This window comes from Trichinella spiralis, assembly GCF_000181795.1.
Source record: "Trichinella spiralis strain ISS 195 chromosome Unknown Scfld4, whole genome shotgun sequence".
In the NCBI taxonomy this organism is placed as follows: Eukaryota; Metazoa; Nematoda; class Enoplea; order Trichinellida; family Trichinellidae; genus Trichinella; species Trichinella spiralis.
Window position 1 is genome coordinate 4694296 of NW_003526943.1, and position 27916 is coordinate 4722211.

At 38.3% G+C, this 27916-nt stretch overlaps 7 protein-coding genes across 7 annotated transcripts; 3 read left to right on the forward strand and 4 right to left on the reverse strand.

The window, feature by feature from the left end:
• The first annotated feature begins 5542 nt into the window (after positions 1-5542).
• Positions 5543-6631, forward strand: Tsp_01172 (POU domain, class 3, transcription factor 2). The gene has a single exon (XM_003376922.1). It carries the CDS (start codon positions 5543-5545, stop codon positions 6629-6631), a length of 1089 nt encoding a protein of 362 aa, XP_003376970.1.
• A 457-nt stretch (positions 6632-7088) lies between these two features.
• Positions 7089-8207, reverse strand: Tsp_01171 (hypothetical protein). The gene is made up of 2 exons (XM_003376923.1): positions 7960-8207; positions 7089-7905 (listed from the first exon to the last, which is right to left on the reverse strand). Exons 1-2 carry the CDS (start codon positions 8205-8207, stop codon positions 7089-7091), a joined length of 1065 nt encoding a protein of 354 aa, XP_003376971.1.
• Positions 8208-9342: 1135 nt separating this feature from the next.
• On the forward strand, positions 9343-10154 carry Tsp_01170 (hypothetical protein). Its single transcript, XM_003376924.1, has 3 exons — positions 9343-9540; positions 9597-9755; positions 9822-10154. The coding sequence occupies exons 1-3, from the start codon at positions 9343-9345 to the stop codon at positions 10152-10154; spliced, it is 690 nt and encodes a 229-aa protein (XP_003376972.1).
• Positions 10155-10555: 401 nt separating this feature from the next.
• Tsp_01169 (protein phosphatase methylesterase 1) lies at positions 10556-12414 on the forward strand. Its single transcript, XM_003376925.1, has 9 exons — positions 10556-10620; positions 10720-10957; positions 10984-11041; positions 11095-11146; positions 11206-11254; positions 11449-11575; positions 11633-11723; positions 11814-11879; positions 11955-12414. Exons 1-9 carry the CDS (start codon positions 10556-10558, stop codon positions 12412-12414), a joined length of 1206 nt encoding a protein of 401 aa, XP_003376973.1.
• Positions 12415-13864: 1450 nt separating this feature from the next.
• Positions 13865-16836, reverse strand: Tsp_01168 (hypothetical protein). The gene is made up of 2 exons (XM_003376926.1): positions 14419-16836; positions 13865-14335 (listed from the first exon to the last, which is right to left on the reverse strand). Exons 1-2 carry the CDS (start codon positions 16834-16836, stop codon positions 13865-13867), a joined length of 2889 nt encoding a protein of 962 aa, XP_003376974.1.
• Positions 16837-18641: 1805 nt separating this feature from the next.
• Positions 18642-26382, reverse strand: Tsp_01167 (putative bromodomain protein). Its single transcript, XM_003376927.1, has 27 exons — positions 26229-26382; positions 24377-25711; positions 24235-24315; positions 23977-24143; positions 23801-23908; positions 23626-23734; positions 23471-23566; positions 23318-23364; positions 23108-23212; positions 22935-23012; positions 22757-22868; positions 22436-22689; positions 22161-22345; positions 21912-22056; positions 21703-21840; positions 21581-21634; positions 21034-21517; positions 20789-20913; positions 20528-20712; positions 20404-20459; positions 20043-20188; positions 19855-19944; positions 19730-19786; positions 19489-19644; positions 19159-19391; positions 18926-19069; positions 18642-18810 (listed from the first exon to the last, which is right to left on the reverse strand). The coding sequence occupies exons 1-27, from the start codon at positions 26380-26382 to the stop codon at positions 18642-18644; spliced, it is 5013 nt and encodes a 1670-aa protein (XP_003376975.1).
• A 268-nt stretch (positions 26383-26650) lies between these two features.
• Positions 26651-27750, reverse strand: Tsp_01166 (conserved hypothetical protein). The gene is made up of 3 exons (XM_003376928.1): positions 27741-27750; positions 27345-27626; positions 26651-26664 (listed from the first exon to the last, which is right to left on the reverse strand). The coding sequence occupies exons 1-3, from the start codon at positions 27748-27750 to the stop codon at positions 26651-26653; spliced, it is 306 nt and encodes a 101-aa protein (XP_003376976.1).
• Between the last annotated feature and the right edge of the window lie 166 nt (positions 27751-27916).

Here is a 27916-nt window from a genome sequence, read left to right on the forward strand (position 1 = left end):
ATATATATATATATGCAAAACAATAATTTAAAAACAATGAAATATATAATATAGTTTTAAAAAAGTTGTATTATGTTAATTAGTATTATTTTATAGTTCAAGTATGTTGCATTCAATATGTGAGCTGATTGAATACTCAATGATCTGATAAGCATGTGATCTGATGGAATAATGCTCACATCAGCTTTTTAAAACGACGGATTTCATCAATTTGGAATATTTTGTTTATTTTGAAAAACTAAAATGCAAAAAAAAAGAGAAGATTTTTTCTTGTTAAATTTTCAAAATCAATTTTTAAAGAAAATATAAATTGCATTGCACAGAAATATGATGAAAATTTGCAATGCGAATGTCGGGCATTTTGGACATGAGTTGGATGTTTGAATTGCTTAATTATATTCTTTGCTCTTTTATAAATAATTTCCTTGAAATGAAACGAAGCATGCAATTTATAGGAATTGAGTTGTCGATTTAGTCGGCTGCGTAAATGTTGGCTAAAATTGCCATTCATTTAATGAGTAATAAAATCAACATCCGAAGCTTCTTTGTTGGCACTGTTACGTGATGACATGCGAAACAATTTCTTCAAACTCTATAATCTATAAAGAGAAGACATTCGATATTTTTGAAAACATCTGACTACATGATGAAGTATGATTTTCAAAGTAAAGATTAATAAAATGATTCCATTTTACTTGAATTTCATCTTCATGTTTGCAGCAGCATTTGTCTCTTGTTTTTGCAATTTATATGTTGGTAATTTAATTTGTTGTTTGTTTGTTTTAAAATATTATTATTAGATATTCTTCAAAAAACTGAATCAATTTAGCATTGCGCAGTTAGGTGGCAGAAACTATTGACTTGAGCATAGCATGAGTGTTGCCAAAGCCAAAGTGCCAACTCAGCAAATCGTTACAAGCCTACCTACATATTTTTAAATATTCTTCCTTGCCAACCTGGTTTTAATTTTAATACACTTGTTGAAGTGATATTTCAATTTCCGGTTTTTGGACAGTGATATTTTTTCGTAGCAATGCAAAATTTCCCATTGTTTACAGCTCATTTTTGCAAAAAATGGTTTTAAAAAAGAGAAGCAAGGTCGACAACAGCTCGCTATTAGCTGACATCCGCGCAACTAGCTGTCACTCCAACAGCCGTTGAACAAACACGACCAACTTTAATCATTGCATACGTTCGTCTGGTTTAATCGATCCATCTCCGACCACTCTGACTTGAATCCGACTGAAAAGTAAGCTTCTTGTATTCACGTCAACTGCAATCACATCCATGCTAGATATTCCAGTTTCAAATAGTGAATTTTAATTTTTTGCATACGTCAAAGGTAGGCTGTTTCACGAAGATAAATTATTTCACAATTATTTGCTACAAGTTTGAACATGTACATTTTTTGCAATAGCATTCCTATATACATTTCATTCTCAAGGTGACTGAACATTAAACATTGAACATTTGCCTCAATCATATTCACTTAATCAATAAAACATTTCATTGTATTATGTAATATTTCATTTAATCCTTATCCAGCAAATATTTTTTAAAACATATTCTTTTTTTTGAATTGTACTGCTCATAAAAAGGAAAATTAATAATAGCACGCTTTTCAAAGCTATCACTACAGATGTAAGACATGAAATGAAATTTTTATTTTGTTAAATTTTTTACGATGATCACAGCAAATGCAGTAAATTATTTTTATCCAGTAAAAAATTGGTGGGTTCGACTTTGCGCATGTTTTTAATTATATAAATTTATACTTTCAGCGGAGCTTATCATCAGCTAGTCAATTTTGCGTGTAATCAGCGCGCTTGGGAAACATTGAAAAATTGTTCATCGTGATAAATAAATATCTGGGCATTTCGGTTTTATGTTCATTCAGCGAGATATTTACTTTTCTATTTAAAACAGTCATTATAGATCATATTTATCTTCATGCAATACTTTTATTTAACATATCTATAAATCCATTGAGAAGATTGCGATATTGACATTCGATCTTTTGTTTGCTTGAAGTGATGAAAAAAGGGGCATGAAATTTTCATTGAAATGAATAGCAAAATTCTATTTAAAAAAAGTTGCAAACCTATTTACATATTGAAGAGGCTGTTCGTTATGAGAGCATTGATTTTTGTAATTAATAAATGGCGCGTAAATGGAGACGAGAAATTTTAGCCTATTTAAATTGTAAAACATATTCTTTCATTTTTCATATTTTAAAACTGTTGCACATGTTGTATGCAATGAAAAAGAATTTGCTGTTTATCCAACAGATAAATTTCATTCAGAAATTGATATATGCAAATTTAATTTAATTTGATCAGTGAAACTTTCAGTGATGATTTTTTTGTAAAAATGCATAGTGCAACGTTTGTTAAACTTACCTTTTACGTATATATATATAGATACTACTTTAAGATAATTAAAAATTTTTATCTTTGTATAATTTATAATTTTTGATAATTTTTGTATGCGTAATTGTGATACAGAGCTGCTGGTTTTTCTACAATTTCCTTAGTTTGTTTGTAAATTCCTACAAATGTCATGTGAACAATTTCAATATTAGCATAATGATGCTCATTTTGAATAAGAAATGCCAGTCTTATTTATTTAAAACTTCACTTATTTTGTTGTCATATTTACTTTTATTTTCAAAAAATTTTAGCATCTACATTTATTTATATATTAATTTTTGTTTTCGTTGAAATATTAAATTTTTAGAAAATATAATCAGGAGAAAAATGTCAGTTTTGCCACAGTGAATCTGTTTTGTGTAAAGTGAAGCAAAAAGAACTGTAAAATGTATTATTTTTAAATATTTCAATTTTTGAATTTTCAAATTTATCGAGCAGAAATAAATTGTTTTTCAGTTATTGCAATGCAATATTAATATGCAACTGGGACAGTGTTTTTGTTTTCATTGTTAATGAAACGTAAAAGCACTTCCTTCTGAATCGAAGTGATAGAATGTTTTGAATGCAAATGCTGCTGCAAATTTTACCAACTACCATTTAAATGGAAAATTTACTTTCGTCTCAGTTGACGATATTGTGACAAAGATTTCAGTGCGGTATAATTTATAATTTGAAATTTATCCACTTTTGATTTTGTTAAATTTATCCTTAAACCAGTTGGTGGAGTTATGAATTGGCAAGTTGAATTGTGCCTGAGTTTTTTCGCTCGATGCAAGTATACTGTATACATTACAAGTATCCCGTCTTCGTCGAGAGGTTGGTTTTGTAATGATATGGTCGTTTCGTTGTATTCACATGCAATGTTCTCTTTCGTCGAATCTTTTTCTCCGAATCAAGTCAACGGTTTTGTCATTTGTTCAATTTTTAAATCCATTAAATACAATACACCAGATTTCATGTACAATGACGTAATATTTTGTAATACATCTGTATATGCGCGTGTATTTCTCTGCTTTTTTTTGTTTTACATTTTCCTTTTATCAGCAGTAGCATTTTATGTTGTTGTACAAGTTTCTACTTATGGCTTGTAAAATGTGCCAGAAGATGAATTGTACGCGCCTACACGACCGTATGTCAATCAGACTTGCTGTATCTAGGTCAGTTGAAGGATATGTACATTTTCAACGATTCTTTTATTGATGGGATATTTTGTTCACAGACGATGGAAACAAAGCCAACTGTTCAACAGTATCAAATTGGTTGAAATTATTCTTGTCCGCTCGTAGGAATCAGTGTAGAATATAATAAATGCATACGTAGAATATCGAGCATACGAGAATGTATTGTAACGGTCGACGTTTGACTTGACTTGATCCAACAATATGTAGGTCAGGCGGAACAAAGCTCGTCAGGCTTATTGAAGCGGACGATTTCGTTGCTCGAGTTCGCTTGCCCAGACATAATCTTTCTTCATCTTTCTATTGTTATTTCTGAATTCTCTTCACTTTTGCGATGCAATTTCAAAAAAAAAGAAGAAAATTATATGTGCTTCCTGCCCATTTGAAAAATAGGCAAATTGTATTATTTATTTATTTATTTATTTATCATGTTTTTGCATAGATGTAAATTTTGTTCGTTGAAATTTGAAAATCGATCACGCATGTTATGTATATTTGTGGCATGTGAACATTCTTGACGGGTATTTTGATTCGATTTCCATCGAAACTTCTTTTTCAGATATTGATCACAGAGAAAGAGATAGAGAGAGTAGTGTTGTGGAATTGCTCGAATGCAGATCGCCGAACAATTCACGTTCACTTTTAATTCCTAGTCATCAGAAAACCGGTTTGCTTTATTTGATCACTTTTGTTGTTGTTGTTTATTTGTTTTGTTTTTCTTTTTTTTAATTTTATTTTAAAATAATGTTTTCAGCATATTTACCGTATTTTTTGTATGTTGATGAATCAAATCGAATTGAGATTCATTAGATCGACGATACAATGATGTATCTTTTTTTCAAATAATTTTTTTTTCTCAAATTGAATCAAAAATTCAAATTCATCGATATCCTCTCGAAGGGAAATTTGGTGATCAGTGGAAATGTTAGCAGTTGGTATGCGACAATTTATTTTCCCTTTTATCCGCTAACTAAAAAGTCAATAATCTCTCTTTCTCTCTCTCAAAAAAAAAGAATTTACAATTCAACGTCATGGAATATCATTAGTATTATTATTTTCACTGACAATTCTGCTTTGGTCATTTATCACCAAGTTTTATTGCTATTCTTCTCGAGAGTGGCTTTTTCATTGTTCCAATTTCATGCGATCAAGCGTTGCTTTGCTTGGACAAAAGTTGTGCAAATTCTGCTTTTGTGTACTGAGCAGTGAACCGACCGTATCAAAACAAAAGCACAGTATGGATTGATATTTTTATTCTTTTCCAAATTATATTTATACTTCTTTACTGGTGTAATCAGTATATTTTATTTTATTTTAATTATTCTTCAGTTGAATATTCATCAAGTAGAAGGTTTTACAGCAAATTGGTGACATTAAAATTGTTTAAACAGCCAACAGTATCATTATTGGTGGAAATGTCGTTCGTCGTTGAATTTGCGTCATGCAAAAGTCAAGCAGCAGCAGCAGCAGCAGCAGCAGCAGCAGTTGGTTCTCAATTTCTCTTGTGAAAATAAATATACTTGAATCATCGTGAATTTTATCAGCACATTATGCTGATCATCTTTCTTTCCCCAATTTGTTTGTAATTCTACTATTGTCCAGTGTGTAATTGAATCTTCTCCCACCTTCCCACCCCCTCCCCTCGTTTTTTTTCAAATTCTAACATCATCATGCTGATCGAATGATTCAGTGCAATTGTTGATTTCTATTCTGAAATTCATTGTAAAGTGGTATCGATAGAAATTTCAACAGTTGTTGTTGTTGATATATTTTCTTGTTCAGCATTATTTATCCAAGTCGGTCGCGCGTTCGATTACATCCAAATTTCACGTATGTAAAATGTGTTGTTTTTTCTTGTATTTTTAGGGAATTGTATCACAACAACGCTTGCTTGTTTTTTTGTGTGAGTGATTTGGTGGTGTTCGTGCAGTTTTTATGGCTCCAGGGTCGGAAGAGAATGAAGAACCCCCCGCTTTCGGTACGATGCCGAGCGTTGTTGTTCAGAAGAAGCGACCACGAACTTTGGACAGTGTGATTAGCACGTTGACTGAACGTAAAAGTTCGAAATATGCGGATCCGGGTGGAATGGCATTGCCAGTTTTTCGTTCCGATCCGGACGGCGACGTGCTCATCTCCTGCGTCGATTGGAATTGCAACTGCAACGTCGCTTTGCACAGTCGGATGGCTTTCCGCGGTCAGTCGTATCGTCGTATTGGTGGAGCCGGTCGGTCGGCTGCCAGTCGACTTTACCATCAGCAACAGCTCCAACAGCAGCAACACCATTTGCAATTGTTGCAGCAGCAACAGCAACAACAGCAGCACCATCAGCATTTGCACCATGGAAACGGCGGTGGGATTGGATCGACGTCGACGGCAACTTCTCACAGTTACAAATGCAAACCGCGCAATCGACACGGCGAATCCGGCTCAACGCCGCGCGGTTCGTTGGCCAGCAAGATGAACAACGGCAGCAGCGGTGGCGGTTCTTCGGCTGCCTCGGTGGACCAGAAGAAGACGACGGTGGGCGCTCAGAATGACATCAAAGAATTTGCGGAATATTTCAAACGTCGACGTTTCGAACTCGGCTATACGCAAAAGGATGTCGCGGCGGCTTTGGCCGACGAATATCGAGACATCGAATACACCCAACCGTCGATTGCCAAATTTGAACATTTGCATTTCAGTCCCAATCGACTGAGCCAAATGCGCAACAGGCTGCAAAAATGGTTGGACGAAGCCGAGCGTATTCATGGTGCCGCAACGGCGGCCGCGGCTGCGGCTGCGGCGGCGGCAGCAGCTATATCCACAGGTTTGAAGACCAATTCTGATCCTCCGCTGGTGATGGTGGTCAATGGTCATTCACAACCGGAACCACTGAACGGTTATTCATTGAACAGCAACAACTGCGACAATGCTAATAATAATAATAATAATATTGGTGATAATACTAGTAGTAGTAATGGTGTTGATGTTGATCAAGTGGAACATAATTTTGCGGGTAACAGCTGTTCAGATGTTGCTTGACTTGTTTCTCGATATGGAATAATAATTAATAATAATTCTTCTATTCTATATACTATGTTATCGGTCTCTGCATTATTTCTGGTATATTTTATTTTATTTTTTTCAATATCTCCTCATTTGTTGAAAACTGAAGTTCGACTCCCTCGCTCGCTCACACAGAGGTACAATGTTGTAGCTTATCATCGATCTGCGGTATTTTGTTGGCCGCTTTTCTATTTATTCTCTGTCTATCCAACGCGTGTGTTCTTTCGTGTCCTGATGTTTTATCATTTTTTAGTGATCGATGACAAACAACCCTGAGCTCGCTCAGATCAGGTAGAATGATGAGTTTATATTATTTTTCTTTGTTTTCTTTTTTTTTCATTTTGTTTGAGAAAAATATTTAATAAATAAATAAATAAATATGAAAATTGTCAAATGAAACAGCAAGAGAGGGAGAGAATGTGAGATTCTTCATTCAAGCTGGTGATGGTTCTTCGGTTCGTGGTTTGCTTTTCGACTTCTTGTTGCTCAGATCATCCAAAATGGAACTGAACTTGGCTAGTGACAAAGTTCTACCGGCCGGTCGGAGGGTACCGATGTGCGTTTGGAGCCAGTCGATTTTGTCGACCACGTCACTGAGACCTCGGTTGAACATATCTTGTCGCCACTGGTCGAGACGTTCGTTTTCAGATTCCGCAATTTGATCGGCCCGACGTTTGAAAACCCGCCTCTCTTCGGCGGTCATCGAGTTCCACTGGTCCGAAACCGAACGCAGACGATGCTGCTGGCTGTCGCCCACATCTTTGTACATCGTTTTCAGCTTTTCGTGCATGAACAGCCGGTACGGCTTGGAGAATTTCAACAACGGACAATCGTAACGTTCTTTCAGATGGTCGAGCTCCTTTTTCAACAGTCGCCTAGTGAGCCGTTTGGTGTCGTCGAGCCGGATACCCAGCGTGATCGCCTTCAACACGCCGCCCAGTTTGCGCTGCTTCAACGACGTTTCCCACCGCTTCAACGAATCGCTGAATTCTCCGATCGCTTGCAACATTTTGCTTTCGTATTCCTTCTTTTCCGCGAGACTCAGTCGTTTCCAACTTTTCGCAAATTCCGGCATCGCTTGATGAACTTTCAACCCTTTGCCGGCCTTTTCGAAACACTCCTTTGTATAATACTGATACGCTGTGGATACTGGCAACGACGGATATTCGTACTTTTTCATCAACTGGGTCAATCGACGCTTCACCGACGCGATTTCTTTCCCCTCTTCATCCTCTTTTCTCTCATTTGAACTGAAAAATTAATTAATTAATTAATTAATAATTGAATTAAATCGAAACAATCACCTGTCGGTATTTTCCGCAGCTTCGACAGAATAGACCGCAAATGGTGAAACAATTGTCGTTTTCGACAAAAAGTTGTGCAATTTCGGTTCGGCAACAGAACAAAATGTTAACATTCGACAAAACGCTGCGAATGTCGTAAACCGCGTCAAACTGCTGTTCAAGATGCCAATTTCTGCCGTTCGATTGATCACAAATACTTTCACTTTTGTCAACTGTGAAACAATTCCTCCCGTAACTTTCAGCGCCATTTTCGCTTTTTCAAAAATCTTCAAACATACACTTTTCGTTATAAACCAAACGACCAAGCATGAATTCAATCAGAAATTGAAAGAGCAAAAAAAATCACCATCACCCATATTATTAAATCAGCGCTGTTATTGCGAATGAAATTCAAACTGATTTATGATTTTAATTTGAAACAAAAACAATTAACTAAGGCACACAACCCAATTTCAATGACAATGCAACAAAGCATTTCAACAATACACAATTTTGCATAACTCTGATCACATATACAAAATATAACTTTACCTATCTACCTTGAGTTTCATAAGAAATGTACTGAAACTAGCTTTTCAAAGTATTTTTTCAAAATTTTTATCTCGGTTTAAATTTATTATGGCGAATAAATTATGCAAATTGTAAACTATCGACAAATTTTCTTTCAATCAAATACAGAATTAAATGATAATCAAGAATAAAATTCATAAAAAATTAAAAACAAACTCCTTCTGCTTACAATAATTATTCAACACACGCACACACACACACACACACACACGTGAATGATATAATAAATGCTTGAATAATAGAAAAAAGAAACAATAACTTTTTCTAGAACCAAATTTCAATATTACAGAATGACAATATTGCACTGTACTAAAAAAGAGCTGTTCAAGATTGACCATTCGAATTGAACAACTGTATATGATTAATTTTATTGGTTAATTTTTATTTGCCAAAGAAAATCCAGGAGGCGCTCTGCGGGATAAATAGTCATTCAATACATTTGGAAAGATGGAGAAAACTTTAAAATGACTGCCCATTTTTTCACTGTTCACCAAATAGTCGCAGCTTGAAATCAAATAATCACGCTGGGATTCATTTTCGACGCTGCCGAGCAGTTGTTGCAGACGAAAACCGACGCCCATCCTGAGCAAAAATTCCCCCTGCGTGACCGGCCCGAAGCAGACCACGAGATTTTCGAGCTGTTTTTTCAAATAGCGAAAATTAACATCAGCAGTCATGTCGACCATGCCGGGATTTTGCAAAGGATCGACAATTTGGTGGTTGGCAAATGCGCGCAAAGTGTCGCCCTTTTCTCCATCGTGGCCGTAGTCGACGATCAACATTGCACCGCCGAATTCGGTGATCAGTTTGGAAATGGACCGCAGGACGACAACACTAGCCGGACTGATTTCCCACGCCGTCGACTTGTCGCCGGCCAGCTTTTCATCGAAGAACGCTTTTTGGGTAACCGTTTTTGATGAAGCGAGGAAAAATTTCAATCGATCATCACCACCACAACAAATCGATGCATCCTCGTCAACATCGACGAGAATTTCTCTCCAACCGCGAGCGGTATGTTGGAATTTGTGTATCGGCATGGCGTCGAAAAATTCTTGGGCTATAACCAGAGAAAACCCCCTGGGCAAATCTTCCACATCTTTGTGCCAATGTACGGGAATTCCACTCGACGTATACCTCTTCTTGTAACAAACCGTTTCGCCAATCGAATCCATCCCAGTGTTCGTCCACTGTGGACACAACAACTGCTCCTGCTGCCGCGCGAGCTGGTCACTTATTTCTACCAAATGTACTGATATTTTATTGCAAACTTTAAACTTGGCCATAGTTCTCAGCATATCTTGCATGAGTTTGCCACTTCCCGGGCCCAGTTCGACCAAATTGAACGGCCCTTCGTGACATACTTCGTCCAACATCTGTACACACCACAGAGCCAAAATTTCACCGAACATTTGACTCACTTCTGGCGATGTGAGAAAATCACCGTCTTTACCGAAAATACAACTTCGCGTTGTGTAATAACCATAAACGGGACACGTCAGAGCCCTGTGCATGTATTGGGCAACGGTTATTGGGCCGCGAAGGCGAATTTCATGCGTCAAAAGTTCCAAGAGATTTCTTCTGTGAGAAGCAGTCGCAAAGCAAACATTGGGTTGTGCAAAGGGTAACCAATTTTTTAATTTTTGCTTTATGAAAATATTTTTAAACGATAACATCAAAAATAAAAATAAATCAATATATATTACAAAATTATTTACATCTACTGTACTAGACGAACGTGAAAATCAATATTGCAAACCAATTACAGTAATTTATGGAAAATCATTTTTCAAATAATTCTTGTAAATGATAATTTCTGTTACTAGCCTAAGATTTATTATTCAAAAAAAAATATTTCATGAAATTCATTTTATAAAATCATTTTTTAAAAATATTATTATTTGTACTTTATGAACTTTATTTCTATGGTAGACAAACAGCTTTTATTGATCATTAGAATATGTTTGAATAATTAGGTAATGTTATTCTTGCAATATTCATAAATTATATTTTTTTAATTAATAAAGTGATGGCTTCTGAATTAGAAAAGTCTCTTCATAAACGATTACTAATATCTTTACCTCCCAAATCACGGTACGTCGAAACACTGACAAACAATAACAATTGCACACGACAATTTTTTGAAATGTGCAGAATTTATTTATTTTTTTTATAAAAATTACAATATTTAAGTGCAAATTCGAAAACTTCGAAGCGTTTGAATGCAGATCGCTTTCAACCACTTGAATGGAATGCTTATTTTGACAAAAAGGAAACTGTGAAAATATCAGATAAGAATTTATTCAACGTATACATTAAAGGAAAAGATGGGCCGTTGTTGGTATTTCTCCACGGTGGGGGATGTTCTGCACTGTCATGGGCATGTTTGGCAGTAAACAGTTTTATAATAGTGTTGAAAAGCAGTGCACCAGTTTTACCAAATCCATTCATTTGTAGAAATATCTATCGTCATTGATTACATGCACAGTTTTTGCTATTGACCTTCGAGGACATGGTAAATTTTGGCTTTATTTTTTATGTGATTAAAATCATTTTTTCATTTGATAGGTGAAACAAATACTGATGATGAGTACAATTTGGCTTTGGAAGTGATGGCAGAGTATATATATACTGTTTAGCACAGTTCAGCTTGTTCAGTAGTTGATTTTTTTTGTTTAGTGATGTTGCTGCAGTATTGAAAACTTATTTTTCTCAAATTACTGCCCCTGTAATATTGATCGGACATAGGTGAGTTTTGTTGAATGGGCTAATCAATATTATTGCACATGTATGTTGTCTTTATCAAAAAGAAATCAGTACTGATTATTTAAACAGTATTCTTAATTGCATGTATTTCATTCAAGTAGAGTTGTTTTCGATACGAAAATTGGATTTATTTCCTTTTTTCTTATAATTTTTTAGTGGTTTTTTCTATTGCAACGTGAATATAAAATACTGTTTAGCATGGGTGGCGCTGTTGCTGTTGAAGTTGCTCATTCCAAAAATATTCCATCATTGGCTGCATTGATTGTTGTTGATGTTGCAGAAGGTTTCTGAATGTTATGTTTTTTTTGAAATTTAAGAATTATTTTACAATTATTTTCAGGCTCTGCTTTGCAAGCTTTGAAATGTATGCAGAATTATTTACTCAGTCGACCGAAACAGTTCAATAGCATACCGATGGCTATTGAATGGAGGTTAGTTGGAATTAATTTTCACTTTTGTTTAAAAGTTTAATTCTTCAGTGGAAAAATTTTAAATTGTAAAATCTTTTTTTTAATTTTCAGCAAACGTTCTTCATACATTCGAAATTTGGAATCGGCCAGAGTTTCTATGCCGGGTCAAGTGAAAAAGTGAGTGTTGTAGTTGGCGAAAAGAATGTATTAGTGCCTTTTTTAAAAACTACTTTGTTAATATTTATTTTGCAGAATTCAAAGTGTAAAAGAGAATTTGGTAAGATCAGATCAGCATCCAATTGATCGTATTGATGAAGAAGCAGCAGAATTGGAGGAAATTCCTCAGACATCCGATGTAGAATGTCCAGAGTCGACAATTTATGGTTGGCGTATAGATTTGTCGAAAACGGAAAAATATTGGGAAGGTTGGTATACTGGCATGTCGGAAAAATTTTTATCCGTCTCTGTTCCGAAACTTCTGCTTCTGGCCAACAAAGACAACATGGACACCGCGTTGACCACAGCCCAGATGCAGGGAAAATTTCAGATGGCATTGCTGACCGAAGTTGGGCATTCGGTTCATGAAGATTCACCGGAGAGGACGGCTGAAATTTTCGCATCCTTTTTGCTTCGGCAACGTTTGGCCGAAACTTTGAATGCAGAAGCTAAAGAAAAATTGTTCAACGCTGCCGTTCAAATGCGAACCTGTTGATTCTATTTTTGTTGTAAAATAATACAACGACAATCAGATAACGCAAAATATGGTATAGGCGTAATGGGATTGTAGACTATTATTTATTCACACATTAGATCATATTTCTTGTTTCCATGAAAAGAGCAATGCACTTAGACTGCAGTGGTTTGTTTCCATTTTAAAATGAGCATACAGAACAACAGTATTAAAAAGAATCAAATTTTTCTTTAATTGCAATAATTTTTATTTTATTTTATCTGACTGTTCTTAAAATGTAGGCAATGAGAAATTTTCTTTAAAATAGTAATTAATATTTGTGAAGCCATCAGGCTGTTTGTTCAGTTTATTCCTATCGCCGCCGTTTGGTAACCCAATGTTCAAAGAACTGTATGTATGCATTTGATCAATTCAAGTAGACAACTTCTGATTTTGATATATCATTATGTTCATCTTTCTTGTAATGCTAAGAGTACTGTACCATCGGAGTAGAATATGCTTTAGAAAAGAACTGTTTTGTACCATCCAGCCATGTTGCTGTTGTGTCGAAGAGATCTCAGTGCAAAAGTAGCAGCAGCTGGTGGTAGCCAGAAAGATCTGTTGCAATACACCCTGGAGATTATTCATTCCCTCATAAAACTGCTAAATCAACAAAAAATATCATAGAAAAGGGTCTGTTGGTCATCAGAAATGGAATCCAGCAGGTAGCTGCTGATAAGAAGACCATTGCCAAGCACGGCTGTACTACTGGATCACGTGGTCCACTGGCCAGAAGTAGTTCGACGGAAAAATCGTTGTCGCTGTTTGTGCGAAAAAACATCTAGAGTGCGATGCGTCAAATGTGACGTCCATTTTTGTTTGATACAAAAGCGGCATTTTTTGGGGTTATATTATGGGAAAATTGTAATAGCTAACTTGTAATTTTTTTTACAAATAAAAATAATGTGTACTGATTTCAAAACATTTCACATTTCCGAGCCCTTAACCGCTGTATGGAGGAAATATGTGCAAAATTGACCATAATGACACATCATCATTCAATTCTAAGCAATCGAAAAGCGTTTTTCTAAAATATGCAGCATTGCTTCAGTGGCAGGCAGGCCGTCGTCTCAGAAGAAGCACAAAGTAAAGCATATATTATTTATTCATCGTGTGGCTGTGAAAAGAGCAGCAAGCAAGCGATTCGAAGAAATTTTACGATATTCAACGAAAGCGTTTTCAAGCAGGTGACAATCAAAGCTGCCATCAACTGAACTGCAATCGGGGTGTCGTTGATCAGCCTTCTAGGTGAGGCAACTCGGTGGTGGTGGGTTCACATCATTAACTGACAGCCAAACAAACTTCTTCCAACCCCCTCCATACTCTACTTCAAAATAAAAGTGAAGCAAGCAGATGGTGAGGTATTTTGTATTGTCACGCTAATCAAAGACAACACAAAAATAATGAGTGGTAGGTAAATTAAATAGAAAAGTCATTTCATTGTTGTTTCAGTGACGGAAACGGGCAACTTTAGTGTCCCTTTACGACAAAGCATGTTGATTTCTTTCCAAGTAGTGGAAAAGTGACGCGGATTGTTGACAGCCGCTGCCAGCAATTCGCTGACCATCTGATGCTGGGGCAGAACGGTGAGCACGTCACGAACAGCGGTACTGTGGTGGCGTACCAAAGCGGCGAATATATCGCCCAACGCTTCGACATTTTGACCCAAAGGCTCGACTTCGTTTCGCTTGAAACACGCAATCAATATGCCTGGACCGGCATGTTCAACCAATTGGCGAGAAAATTCATGGTGCTTCTGTTTGACAAATACAGTGGTCAAAAACAACTTCGTCGATCGAACCACGTGAATTTCACTGCACTGCATTCCGATCTTGGCCAAATCCATCGCGGTCCGCATGTCCGCACTGCTGCCCGAACAAAACCACCAGCAATTTACGCTCAGCTAAATGAATAATAATAAAATAAAAATAAAAACAAAAAAATACTGACGACAAGGAGAACAAAGTATATATATATATACCCCACCTTATGACACATTCGTAAATAGGTTTCCAGCAAATCTTCGTCGGCAATTCGATGAAAACGGTCCAAAACAGATCCAGTGATACGATTGAACAGTTCGGACAGTGGACCGGACAGTTGCATGATGCGCCACTGTTCCTCGCCGATGATCATGATGCAATTTTGCACCAGTGTAATCAAACCTTTGCACAGAGCAACGCTCTGCACCAACCGACCGACCAGGAGGACCGTCTGAAGCGCGTTTTCGGCCACGAGACCGACCAGGCTGGCGTCGACCAGGGTGCAAACCCAGTGGGCCACGTCGACGCTGTTGCCGCTATTCTGATAGACGTCCATCGCCGCCGGATAGCACTGCTCGATGACAATGCAGGCCGGGTGTCGATAGGGGGAAGCGGCTCGGGTTGAGCTGTTGCGCAAACTGACGCTGTTCGTGAAATGAGTCAGCAGGGAAAATTCGACGAACACGTTCGCCAGTGGAGACGACAAGCCGGCATCGGCGCAACTGGGATTGATATTCTTGTTGTCGAAAATCGCATTCAACTTGGCCAGCCGAGGTGCCAGTGTGGCAGTGATGACGACGTTGCGCTTGTCGTCGGGCAAAATGCCGACAATGTGCCCCACCGACCGCATGGCGCTCTGCCGGTCCTGCAGTTGCAGTTCGCTTCGGTCGGCGAAACCCAACGCCGCCTCGAGCAGGGCGTCGGCCCAGGGCAGGATGACCGGCTCGCGGTGGCAGGTGATTTCGTTCAACGCGTGCGAAGCGGCCGTGGCCGTTTCGGCGTGACGCAGACCTTCGAGCACGATCGGCACCGCCACGTCGTACAACTGCTGGTGGTGGATCTCGGCCGAGTAGGTGACCAGCACGTCCAACAGGGCGCAGAGCATTTTGGGCGTGTGCCGGGGCACCAACGGCAGCAAGTCGTGCAAAACGACGCCGATCTGGTCGTCGTGCTCGGCCACTTCTTCGCTCAGCGCTTCCAAAGCGCTCAACAGCACCAACAGCACGGCGTCGTTTTCCGCCGACGACAACGGCCGCTGCTGTTGGTCGTCGGTTCCGTCGGTACCCGAGCAGACCTTCTCCTGCAACGTGTGGCGAAGCTGGGCGACCACGTCGTTGCCCAGCACGTTGTAGCAGCAGCAAATCAACGACTGGAACGCATCCTCACAACTCTGGTAGGAGTGGTCGGTCGGCGCGACGTGGATGGTCTTCAACGCGAACGCGTGCCACTGTTTCAACAAAGCCGACAACAGCTGAACGTAAAATCCGGCCAGACGCTTGACGAGCTCGTCTCGTTGGGCGGCGGTTCCATCGATCTCGTGGTACAACTGGTAATTCAACGATTCCCAGAACGTGCTGGTCAAAACCACGCAGCTGAAGTCCGCGTTGATCAAATAGTCGACCGGTATGTCGAACATGGCGATCAACGTCTCGAAAGTGTCGACCACCCTGGCGTCGTCGACGTGGCGCAGCATGAACTGCACGTGATGCTCGGCCAACGTGCTCACCATGTCCATCAGCACGGTTACCGGATGTTCGAACTCCATGGCCGTCACTGTCGACCAGTCGCTGTTGAACAGACGAACGCGAATTTTGCCGACATATTCGAACAAGTGGAACAACATGTCCGGATGGTCCCGCAACTTCTCCTGGCGGGCCAGCGTGCCGAACAGACGACCCAACGCCAGCACGGTGCCGTTGATGTCGAGCATGCTAAGCAGAAACGAGTCGATGTTCTCTTTCCAAGCGTCGATGTTTTTCGTGAAACCGAGCCAAATTTCCGCACAGCCCGAAGCCAATTTCAAACTGCCGACCGGATCGAAGCCACGCTGGTAGAACGATTGCAAAAACCCCTGCACGGTAGAGACGATGCACGGTTCCAACCTGTGCAACAAGGCCCGCAGAAAACTGCGCTCTTCCAAGCGAACGGTGATCTTGTCCAACTGGACCGGCAGCTCTTCGAAAACTGTGACCAACAACTGCGGTCGTTGGTCGGCCCAACGGAGTTGCAAATTTTCCACCACCACCGGACCCAAATCCACCATCAAGCCCCGCAGCATGCAGACGGCCAGCGTGGAGCAGATCTTGTTGGCCAAAAACACCATCTTTTGGGAGTCGGATTCGCAAATTTTCACAAACAAATCGAAGAACAATTCCACATAACCTTCGAGTTCTGGGGCGTTGTGCCAGCCGAACGCCAGTGTCGAATACAACGAGTTGCAGGCGAAAAATGCCGTGTTGGGGTCGGTACAAGTTTTCAATATTGTCAGAAAATGTTGCCAATTTCCCGGAATCGACTGGGCCCAGACGAGAAAATCGTGCGCCGCTCGGCGCTGCTCTGGGCGGATTGACGTCGAATAGAGATTTTCCAAAGCGTTACGTATCTTCGCCACGTCGCGCGAACCATCTTCAAACTCCCACATCATTTTCAAGTGAACAAAGCTAAAAAGTAAAACATTAAAAAAAACCATCATCCAACAACATCCAACAAATGTAAACAACAAAATTAATTAATTAAAAAATTTAATTCATCGCGACATTTCTACTTGATGATGACTATTATGAAATAGGAATTATATTCATTTGAATGTGCTTTTTCAACTGCAACACAACAATACACGGAACAGAAAACCGAACGATGCATGTCAAGCGCTAATGTTCGCAAAGCTGAGAGTTCAATCAGTAAAAATTAGACACTACAGTTGAAAATTTCTGCCAAACTTGGCTTTTTTCTGATTCAATGAAATTGAGAAATAAAAAATATTTTTAAAAAGTGGAGCAAATTTTCGACGACAGACCAACAACTTACGATTAAAATAACAATATATACATATATATATATATATGCTAGTAAACTGTTTATCGTCAACAGTTCAGAATTTCCACGATGAATCAGCTAATGCACACAACGAGCGAAAACAAAAACAAAAAAAGAACTTAATGCACTAAGGACAAAAACTTAAATACATAAAATGCCCATAAGGACCAAAAAATCTACCCTAACAAACTATCTACAGTACATAAGCTATTTTAAAGTTAAGATTACAGTAAACTGCTGCCGATCGCTTCAGTAATTGAAAAAATTCAAATTATCAGCTAATAATGTCAAATATGCAAACAATCGCACGCGATGACAAATGAAAACTGAGCAAACCAAGCGCAAAGTATGATAACAATGAAGACCAATCGCATACCTACTTTACTTGCAACCTACCTGCTCATCACAAGGAAGTAGAAATAAATACATAAATATTTTGTACAATAAAAGTATGTGCGAAAATGAACTTTGTTTCAGTATGATTCAACGATAGAATAATGAAAGTGAGAGAGAAATTTTAAAAATATTTTTGAAAAAAGTAGGGCAAAATTTTGATGATCGAGCAACAACAACTTACGGTTAAACCAACAATATATACAACTGACAAGCTGTTGCCTATCAACAGTTCAGAATTTCACTGATGAGCTGCTACACAGAACGAACGCGAAATAAAGGAAACCTAATGCAGCAAGTACAAAAATTTCAATGCACAAAAAAAGTCAACGCTCACAAATTATCCACAGTATACAAGTAATTTTTAAGTTACAATTACAGTAAACTGCTGTCAATAACTCCAGTAATTATTAAAAAAAAACTGTCATTCCAAAAGCAATTATAAAAATAGCACATGTGCAAAAATTGCTTTATTATAGGATTTTTTGTAATTTTCAAATAACTGCATTATGCATCTACAGTAACTTGTCATTATTAGACTTTTGTCGCTGAATAATAATAAGTTTTGAATTAATTTATTCGCAACCAATAATTGTTTTTTATTTCTAATGTATTTTTACAATTATTGACTGTAATGAAAATAAATGAACATTACATTACTGAACAAAGAACACTTTTCTGCTTGTTTTTAGAATTTCATTAAAAACACAGCTTCACACACACACACAAATGTATATGTACATAAATAATTTTATTTGCAAAGTAACAAAGCCGCAAAGTAGCTTTTTTCAATGTCACGGGATAACAGCAATAAATATCAATAGCGAGCAGCAAAATTGATAAATAAAACAAAAATACAATGATGATCCAACTACTTACTGGTCGGTTATTAAATAATGCGCGCTTTTGCAATAACTTTTCAGGCGTAACAGTGAAAAACAAAAAAAAGGAATGTGTGACTCTGCAATAGACAATGCAAAAAAACAATAATAAAAAAAAATAATATTATTATTAATATTAAAAGCGTTTCAACTGCGTGGCTGCGTGAAGCTCTTTCCATCGTCTGGTGAAAAAGCGACGCAAACTGTGACCGGCTTTTCCAATTTTTGAATCGTCTTCATTGAACGTTTTACAATTGTCAAAAACCAAATTTACATCTTTAACAAAATCTTCTCCTCTTTGATATCTAAGATCAAATCAATCAGTCAGTGGATCAATGAACAAAAAGTGGTAGAATTTGATATTTCAATCAAAAATCAATTTTGAAAAGAAAAAAAAACCAAATTCCATTTTATTCATACTTGTGTGAAATCAATTTGGCATGAATAGCGGAGAGATCCATCGGCTTTTTAATCACTTTCTTATACAGAGGAACCAATTTCGAGTCTACTGGCTTTTTGAAAGGCCAAGAATCGCGGTGCGCATCCAATTCGGCCAAAATAATGCTATTTTAAAAAACAAATAAGTAAACATTCAGCGAATAATTATCATTTAATAATAATAATAATAATATAATGATTAAAAAATTACATACCTGCAAATTTCTTCATAATCAAAACCGGAATATGTGACGGCAGTTGTCGCTGTCGTCGGGCTACCGCTGTTGGAAGCGGCTTTTTTCTCTGCCTGCTGCTTCTTTTTTTCACTTTTCACTACTTTCTTGTTGGGGGATTTTTTGTTGCTCGATTCCACCGGACGTCGTTTTTCTTTCGGCTCCAATTTGCGTCGTTTCGGAGCCGACGGTCCGTTCGACAAACTTTTCCTCAACTTAATTTTAAAAAATAATCAACAATTAATTTTAATTTAAAAAAATTAAAAAAAAATAAAAATTATAATATATATATATATATATATATATACTTACTTTGCAACAGCCAAAACATCGCCAGTTCGATTTGACACTCTTCACCGGGTCTAAATCCACACACTCGGCATGGTACTCACGTCCACATTCGGCACAACCGAGCATCGGCTGAGACGAATGCCGGCAACATACCAAACAACAAGAGCGACGTGTTGCCTAAATTGAAAAAATAAAATATTATTATTAAACAAAAACGGAAACACTATTTTATATGATATGTTACTGTTATATTCAAACTTACTTTCGCTACACATTCTGGACAATACCAATCTTCTTCAGGAACTTTGGTCATTTTCGGCTGAATAAATAATTTTTTTGTTCAATAATTAAATTTTTAATATCAAAAAACAAGTAGGACAAATTTACTCGGAAACAATACGTATGATAGCCCATGTCGCACCCGTCGCATAACAACAACTGCGATTCGTTGCAATCGTCTCGACAAATCTGACACATCTGAAATTTTAATAATAATAATAATAATAATAATAATAAAGAAAATAAAAATAAAAAATCTAAAACATATTTAAATAAACAACAACAAAATTGCTCACTGCTTTCATGATTGATTTTTCCCAAGCGACGAAAGATTCCAACGCATCCATGCACATGTGGAACTGAGCCGCAGAACGCGCGCCATCCACTCCTTGACGCCAGTGAACAATTTGAGCGGGTAAATCTTCCGAACTACCATCATTTCCTGTAAATTGAAAAAAAATTTTCAAAAACAAATTTCAAACAACAACAACAACAGTAATAATAATGCAAATTTTACACAACACACATCCTGCAATTCTAACTCGAAGAATATAATTATTAATTTTAACTGCCCCTCCACTTACTACTCAATTGCTTTTTTAAAGATTACTTTACTGAATAATAATAATAATAATAATAATTTATAATTTGGCATACCTTTGGAGGAAAGTTTTGCTCGACTGCTATTCGACTGAAACATCTTCGCTTCATTGCTAAAAATTTATAATAAATAATACAAATAAAAGTGAAATAATAAAATGACCAACAAACAACAACTCACTGATTGATGAAAGGTGTCAAGTAGCGTCTTTCGATGTTCTTTTCCAAATTCAACAATCTTGCCTTAACCAACGCCAATATATCACCATTGTCATTATTGAGCAAAGACAATTCCGATTCGGCAGAGTAATTATTATTATTATTATTATTATTATTATACTCTCCTCCTTCTTCTGGATGCCAACCCTAGATAAAATTGAAAAAAAATTAAAATTCAAAATTGTGCAATTTTTTTTGAATAATTAATATTATAAAAATTTACGGGAACATGAATGTTCGCCTGGTAACATTTGTCTTCGAGTTGTTGCATTGCTGTCAGCACTGTCATCATTTGTTCGACAAAAGACGGTCCAGAACGGCGGATCGTAGGAGTTAGTTCAATTGCACCTGAATCATGATTGTAGGTAGATTGTAGCATAGCATACATACAATAGCAGCATTGTAAAAAAGTAAAAAAAAACTGAAATTTTCATTTCCAATTTATGAATAATAATAATAATAATATACTTTTGTCTCCAAAGGCACACTCCTTGTAAGTGTCCGAATATTTGGCCAACGAGCGACTGAACAAACGTTCGCGTATTCCACGCTGGCTCAGACTTTGCAACAGCTCGTCCACTTTGGACGGCTGGTCAATTATCCACCAACAACAACTGTCACCACCACCACCACCACCACCAGCCGGAGCCGAGGCCTTTGCGTAGGCGGATTTAAGCTGACGATCGTCCGCTTCAATTGCATCATTTTCAGCAATGCTAACCTTGTGGTGGTGGTCGTCGTTCATCAGCGCAACAACCGCATCCCGTAGAGCCGTGACACAGTCGCGGACGTCGGTTTCGACCGTGTTCGAGCCGGATTCCACCGACTGCACCAAAATGCCCCGAATCTCGTTGATCATCCAATAGTTTCGCCGCAGGCGGTCCTGACCCAACGGCAAAGAGCGTATTTTCAAACCTCTGTTGCTAATTTTGCAACGCATCTGGTCCACTTCCTGAAGAAAATAATATTTAAAAAAATGTATTTTAATAAAACAACAACAACAACAACAACAAACCTTGGACAAAGTGTCGATCATTTTGTCAATCTCTTCGGGACTCATTTGTTTTTCCTAAATTAAAATAAAAATTAAAATTTACTTCACAAGTATAAATAAGATCAATAATTAAATAAATAAACCTCAGGAGTGAGTTCACTTTCAAAAAGTGCTCCACTGTGACCAGGCTCGCCACCACCCTGCTGCTGTTGTTGCTGCTGCTCTGATTTCAGATCATCTTTCGTCGATTCATCACAATTATGCAACTGTTGGTTATTATTCTACAAAAAAGCGAACAATAACAAAAAATTTACACACAAATTACTGGAAATTTTAAATAAATTTCAAATACAGCTTCTGCATTCGGATCATATTTTTCAGCAGACGACGCTCCAAGTTCTGAAACGGCGCTTTCGTCCGATTTTTGATCTTTGCCAACAACAACAACTTTCTTCTGTTGCTGCTCTCCAACTTTTGCCGCACGTGCTAGACGCAATCTAAGAAAAAATTCCAAATAACAACAACAACAACAACAACAACAACATAAATTATTTAAAAAATACACATAAAAACTTATAAAATATATATATACGCTACTCACGCTCTAATTTTTCCTTTCTTCGACCATTTGTCGCTTTTCAATTTGGCCAATTCTTCAATATTGCTTTCTACTTCACGCACCACGTTTCGGCAGTAGAGCAAATCATTGCACATGTACGCCAACATGCGCACTTTCACTGATGGATCAACAGCTTCGAATGAATTGCTTTCCAAAGAATTGGACAACTTGAAAAATACAACAAATAATAATAAAATTATTAAATTTTCATAAACTGATTATCAATTTCGTTGCGTTTGCTTTTATTTCTGTTTTACCTGCAGGCAAGAAGGGTCATCGCGAGAAATGAAAAACAACCGCAACAGTTCACTGTAATTAGCATCGGTAACGGTCTCATCTTTCAAAGTCACTCCTGTACATGTGCAAATAGCACTAGCACCGGTAGGCAGATTTGAATATTCCAAAAGCAACGATAGCAATGTTTTCGTCAAATTGACGACAGCCTGTTGATCAGGTGGATTGTTCAACAAACCGGCATGCATTGTTGCTAATGAAGGAATGTCAGATTTTTCTTAAAAAAAACAAAATCGAAATCAATAAAGAAACAACTGAATATTTGGAATGCCAGAAAAACTTACTTATATTAAGTACATGACCAAATGTGGTGACAAACTGCATCACCATCAACAAATCTGCAAAAGCGCTCGAATCCAACTGCAAATGCTTTACTGGAGTAAATTCAGGAAGAGGCTGCAAATTTTAAACGTTATTATTAAAAAAAAATAAACCACCACCACAATAACAATAAAATCCCACTTTTGCATGCTCAACTTCAGTATCTTCAACTGGAACACGAACTTGACGCACTTTCACTTCTTTTTCGTTATTCTTCAGCTGAAGAGAAAAAATGAATAATTAATTTTTATATATTGTACATAAAAAAACCAAGAATAAAAGAAAGAGAGGAAGGAGGGGGTTGAAAAATATACCAATTTTTGTTCTTCGCGCATCACGGCAGCAGCTTTTGCCACAACTCGCTTCACTGCCGGCGCTTCTTGTTGATTCTGTTGCTTTTTCAATTTTTGCTGTGCTTTCTGCATAATTTATGAAAATTAATTGTGATATTGAAACAACAAGAAAAAAAGAAGAAAATAACAACACAAAAGCACAATTTCTTTTCACAATTTTGTTCTACTTACCAAATTTCGAACGCGACCACGTTCACCGTCAGATTGTTTGAATTCTACTAAAATGCATGAAAAAAATATACATATAATAAGAGAAAAAAAATAAAATATTAAACATTAAAAACAACAATCGCTTGATTTATTGTTGCTGGCAAAAAAAATTACATTTCCGTCTTTGTGTAGTTGCTTTGGTGACGCTGCTTTTCCTGACCAACGCCGTCGTAACCCGCTTGGATCGTCTCGACAATGAGTCATTTGCACCTGAAAATACCAAAAATACAAAATAAATGGATAAGCATTAAAATTTTCAATTCACTCACCGTCATTGGGAGAGTTCTTCATTGATGATGGAAGTGATCCGCCAGAGCCGTTGTTCTTCAACTGGCTCAACAAGTTGAGCACGTCCGATTCGGACAAATTTACCAACCCCTGAAAAAAAGTATAAATATAATATAATAATAAAATAATAGAATATAAGTTTTCCATCCATCTTACGCTTTTCAAGGAATCCCGTCGATTGCACACAAACTCTCCGACGATTATTTTCGAGCTGAAGCTGAAATCTTCCTTGGTCAGGTTAATTATTCCATTTTTTCTCAAATACTGAAAAAGAAATAATAAATAAATTGAACATAGTGACTGATTTTTTTAAACAGTAAAAAAATACACACTCGCATCACTTCAACATAAGAACCGAGTCGTTTTCCACAAGGTGCATAATAGAGAACATCTCCACGAATGCCAGACGCAGAAATGTGACGAATGACCGTCTGTCGACGCCAGCCGCACAAAATCGGATTACGCAACAATTTGGGATTGACTACGCGTTTTCGATTTGCTTCAAAAATGAAAAAAAAATAAACATAAATAAATATATATATATATATTATAGTTGTTTTTCAAATGTTGATTTCAACTGTTGTTTTTACTTGTTTCCGCGAGATTTTTTTCCATTAAATTATTGTCCAAATGACCATTTGTTGCACGCTGGATTCCACTGGAAGAGAGATCTGAAAGAGAAAACGAATATTTTTCGATAAAAAAAATTAAAAACAAATAACATGAACGTACCGGCATGCTGCTGAGTGGGTGTGGCTTTGTTCGATTTTGTCCTGAGATCCAACGCCGCCGTTGTCGTCGTCGTCGTCGTTGTCGCGGTATCGACGACGTTGGCGTCGGTTGATTCAATGCCGACGGGCTGGGCCTGAGGGCTGGCTTTATTGCCAACAGCAGCAGTGGTGGAGCCAACGCCGGCTCTTTTCATCATCGCCAACTGTTGACGAACAGTTATACCACCGCGGGAGCCACGCCCGGCGCGTCGCCGGGGCCTGCCCGGACCCGACCGGCCGGCGGAACTGGCGCTCGCCGCGTAAGCGTTCGGATTCATGAAATGATCCAACGACGAAAAGGCGAAGTAAAATTGCGACAACGCGGCGGGCGACCGGGGCTGGCCACTGGCCACGTCGTCGATCGTGTCGTCAACCGAACTGCGGTTCGTCTCCTTTGGATCCAGGGTCGAAGCGGACGAAGCCGGTCGTCGAGTGTCGTTCGAAGAAATAGTGGCCGGTCGACCGCGACCGGCGGCCCCACGCCTGGACGCGGTCGGAGTTCTGCCGCGTCTCGACGAAACAGCCCGACGACCGCCGCCCGTCGTCGCCTGTCTCGCGCCGCTTGCTCTGGTCGGTGTTACCGGTTCCGGTTCCAGGGTCGTGGTCGTGGTCCTTTTCGAAGGTGACGTCATCGTCGACGGCAAAGTTGTAGAAGCAGAAGTGGCGCGATCGTCGGTCGAAGCGATCGACGCCACGGTCACCGCGGCCGGCGGTGGTTCCGCCGCTTGTTGAACGGGATTCGCCGCGGCGCCGAGACCGCCTGTAAACAGCCCAGTTTGCAAATTTGTCAGCAAAATCTGATTGGACAACGCGGCCCAAGCTGCGGCAGAAGCGTTGAAAATATTCTGCTGATCAAGCGGCGACACCGCAAAACGCTTGCCACCACCAGTACCGCCGCCGCTGCCAGTAGTCGACGTGGACGTGGGCTCGTCTCCGACAGTTGTGGAACCGCCGTTCGACGTGCTCGTTGTCATCACCTGCTCGTCCGGAGATTTCGGCTTGCCGCCACTTTCACCGCGTCGTTTTGGGTTGGAAAAGTCGATCTGCTCGTCGGCTCGTCGTTTGTCACCAGCGGACTGTTGACGTTGTTTACCCCTCGGCTGACCACTGCCCCCAGTTTGGGATTTTTGAACAAGCGAACCGGCGCCACTTGTGCTGCTACTTTCGCCTTTTGTCCAAAAAGACGCGGCGGCCTGTTCGACCACTGGAGGAGGCGACGATTCTGCCGCCGCAGTCGATGCCGCCGCATTCGGCGACGACGACGACGAACAAGCTTGCATTACCGTCGTCTGCTCTGCTGTGAACAACAAAAACAAATGTGCACAATTAAAAACGGAAAAAGTCCATCAGAAATTCACATTCAAATTTCATTCAATCAATCAACAATACAGTTCACTGGTTGATAGAAACCCAATTGTCAACTACAGTATTTTTTTTACCTTCATCGCGTGCATAACACCCAACAGTTGAACAACAACAACAACAACAACAACAACAACAACATGCAAAATGGCAGTCGGTAATTTACGTTGTGTTCGGTTGTGGATTTAATTTCAAAAAAAAATTCGTTCATTTTAATCGATTTTCAAAATTCTCCTCCCATCGAAATTTACAACCAAGAAAAAAATCGACAAAAACGAGTTCTCTTTTTTGAGAAAATAATATGCAAACAACACCTATCAGTGGTATAAATATAAAATTATCAAAAGTTAAATTAAGTTACAATTTTATACCACAACTGCATGCACATTCGTTGATTTCTTTTTCAAATTTAAAATAAACAACAACAAAATTACACACGTGAATTTGCTTACCGGTGTTGCCAGAGGCCGCTTTTGAAAGTCGGTGCAATATTTCAGGAAAGCTCTCTTCCAAAACCGACGCCGCAGCAGCGGATCCCGTAGCCGCGGCCGCGGCCGCGCCAGCGCCCACCGACTGTTGATTTCTACCACCAAACAAGGTAGCCATTTGCAAAAAATAATCGCCAGTTGTGGCAGGGAATGCGTAGGGCCAGAAACCTGTGTGACAAAAGGGTAAAATTCAAACAAATAAACAAAAAGAAGCGTTGTTTATCGAATTTGTCGAATAGTGTGTGTCGCAGAAAGATGGGGCAAAAAAGAGAAGAAAACTAGCACACAACTTTTTCGGCTATAAAACGTCCACAGTAAACTCATTTAAAAATAATAAAGACCACATTAAAATACAGTCACCGTAATTTTCTTTTTCTTACAACAATCTAACTGAACCTGACTATTATTATTATTATTATTTGAAATAAAATGTTATCAGTGAAAAAGAAATATTGACTTAAACAAAACAAAAAAAGTGAAATAAAATAAAAATCTTATATCAAAATATATATATAAATATATATTTATATCAATATATTAATAAAAAAGACTGATGAAATGTTGATGAAAAATTACGGACGATTGAACTTTAGCGTAAATTAGAAAAAAAAATTTTCTGAAAAAATACAAAAATTGAGAAAGAAAATACATTTTCCATATTTCTAATTGATAAATTTTGAAAAACAACAACGACAACAACAATTTACACAAAGTTCAGTCGTGACCCAAATAATAAATAAAAGTAAAAGAAAAAAAAACCTACAAAGCAGTAGTTAGTGTTCCTCGAATATAAAGGATTTTTTACATGTATTTGTTAAAAAAATTTTGGACAAAAACAACTGACCTAGAAATACCAATCGGCAAATATTTACAAAAAGAGAATTGAAAAAAGAAATCATGCTCTTGTTGACAGTATGCCTACAGTGTTCTTTGTCCAAAGGTGTGTAGTGTGATTGGTTGGGAGGGAGAGAAGAAACAAAAACAAAAAAAAACAGTACCAAACCAGGGTTTGTTGTTCCACTGGTAAATAGGAGAAGTTTTTTGTCCTTTTTTTGTTTTGTTTTTGGTTTGTGTGCTTACCTGAGATCGGCGACGCACCACCAACTGCGTACGGCATGAATGGGAAAAAAAATGGATTGAATGATGCAAACGAACCGCCACCGCCCCCGACGCTGGAAAAAGCCGACGCGCTGGATAAAGATGCGGCGGCGTTGGCGGCGGCCGAAACTGACCGACTGCCCATGAGCTGTTCGACGGTGGTACCGAATGGAGACTGACTTGAAGCAGAAGCGGACGAAGAGACGCTGTTCGGTCTGCCGTTGTCAGCGCAACCGTTTGTACTGCAAAGCGATCCGCCACGCCCTAAAAGTGTGTAAGTTGTTGTTCAATCGACTGACATTGTTTCAATTAATCATACTTTTTTTAAATATAAATTATTAATTTAATTAATTACACAAACCGCAAGAAAAAAAAAACCTTCATGCATCATGATAAACAGTGAAAAGTTCTACTATGCTGTGCTGTGTGTGTTAGTTGAATTTTATATAATAATTTATATTTTTGATGTTCAGTTGATTTAAAAAACATTCTTCACAACAGAAATTGATTGTGATGAAAATGAATAAGCAATTAATTTGCTTACCCAATTGTTA

What these genes read in the sequence shown, in the direction of transcription:
- Tsp_01167 (XM_003376927.1), bottom strand. Translation starts at nt 26,382, where the DNA reads ATGGCTACCTTGTTTGGTGGTAGAAATCAACAGTCGGTGGGCGCTGGC. An exon ending in CTTATGTTGAAGTGATGCGA is followed by an intron (nt 23,909 to 23,976) that starts GTGTGTATTTTT and finishes TTTCTTTTTCAG; the next exon opens with TATTTGAGAAAAAATGGAAT. An exon ending in AAAAATCAATCATGAAAGCA is followed by an intron (nt 19,945 to 20,042) that starts GTGAGCAATTTT and finishes TTAAAATTTCAG; the next exon opens with ATGTGTCAGATTTGTCGAGA.
- Tsp_01170 (XM_003376924.1), top strand. Translation starts at nt 9,343, where the DNA reads ATGGACCGCAGGACGACAACACTAGCCGGACTGATTTCCCACGCCGTC. An exon ending in TTTCTCTCCAACCGCGAGCG is followed by an intron (nt 9,541 to 9,596) that starts GTATGTTGGAAT and finishes GGCTATAACCAG; the next exon opens with AGAAAACCCCCTGGGCAAAT. An exon ending in TCCTGCTGCCGCGCGAGCTG is followed by an intron (nt 9,756 to 9,821) that starts GTCACTTATTTC and finishes CATAGTTCTCAG; the next exon opens with CATATCTTGCATGAGTTTGC.
- Tsp_01172 (XM_003376922.1), top strand. Translation starts at nt 5,543, where the DNA reads ATGGCTCCAGGGTCGGAAGAGAATGAAGAACCCCCCGCTTTCGGTACG.
- Tsp_01171 (XM_003376923.1), bottom strand. Translation starts at nt 8,207, where the DNA reads ATGGCGCTGAAAGTTACGGGAGGAATTGTTTCACAGTTGACAAAAGTG. An exon ending in GCTGCGGAAAATACCGACAG is followed by an intron (nt 7,906 to 7,959) that starts GTGATTGTTTCG and finishes TTAATTTTTCAG; the next exon opens with TTCAAATGAGAGAAAAGAGG.
- Tsp_01169 (XM_003376925.1), top strand. Translation starts at nt 10,556, where the DNA reads ATGGCTTCTGAATTAGAAAAGTCTCTTCATAAACGATTACTAATATCT. An exon ending in TATTGACCTTCGAGGACATG is followed by an intron (nt 11,042 to 11,094) that starts GTAAATTTTGGC and finishes TTCATTTGATAG; the next exon opens with GTGAAACAAATACTGATGAT. An exon ending in TGTTGTTGATGTTGCAGAAG is followed by an intron (nt 11,576 to 11,632) that starts GTTTCTGAATGT and finishes AATTATTTTCAG; the next exon opens with GCTCTGCTTTGCAAGCTTTG.
- Tsp_01168 (XM_003376926.1), bottom strand. Translation starts at nt 16,836, where the DNA reads ATGTGGGAGTTTGAAGATGGTTCGCGCGACGTGGCGAAGATACGTAAC. An exon ending in ATTTACGAATGTGTCATAAG is followed by an intron (nt 14,336 to 14,418) that starts GTGGGGTATATA and finishes TTATTCATTTAG; the next exon opens with CTGAGCGTAAATTGCTGGTG.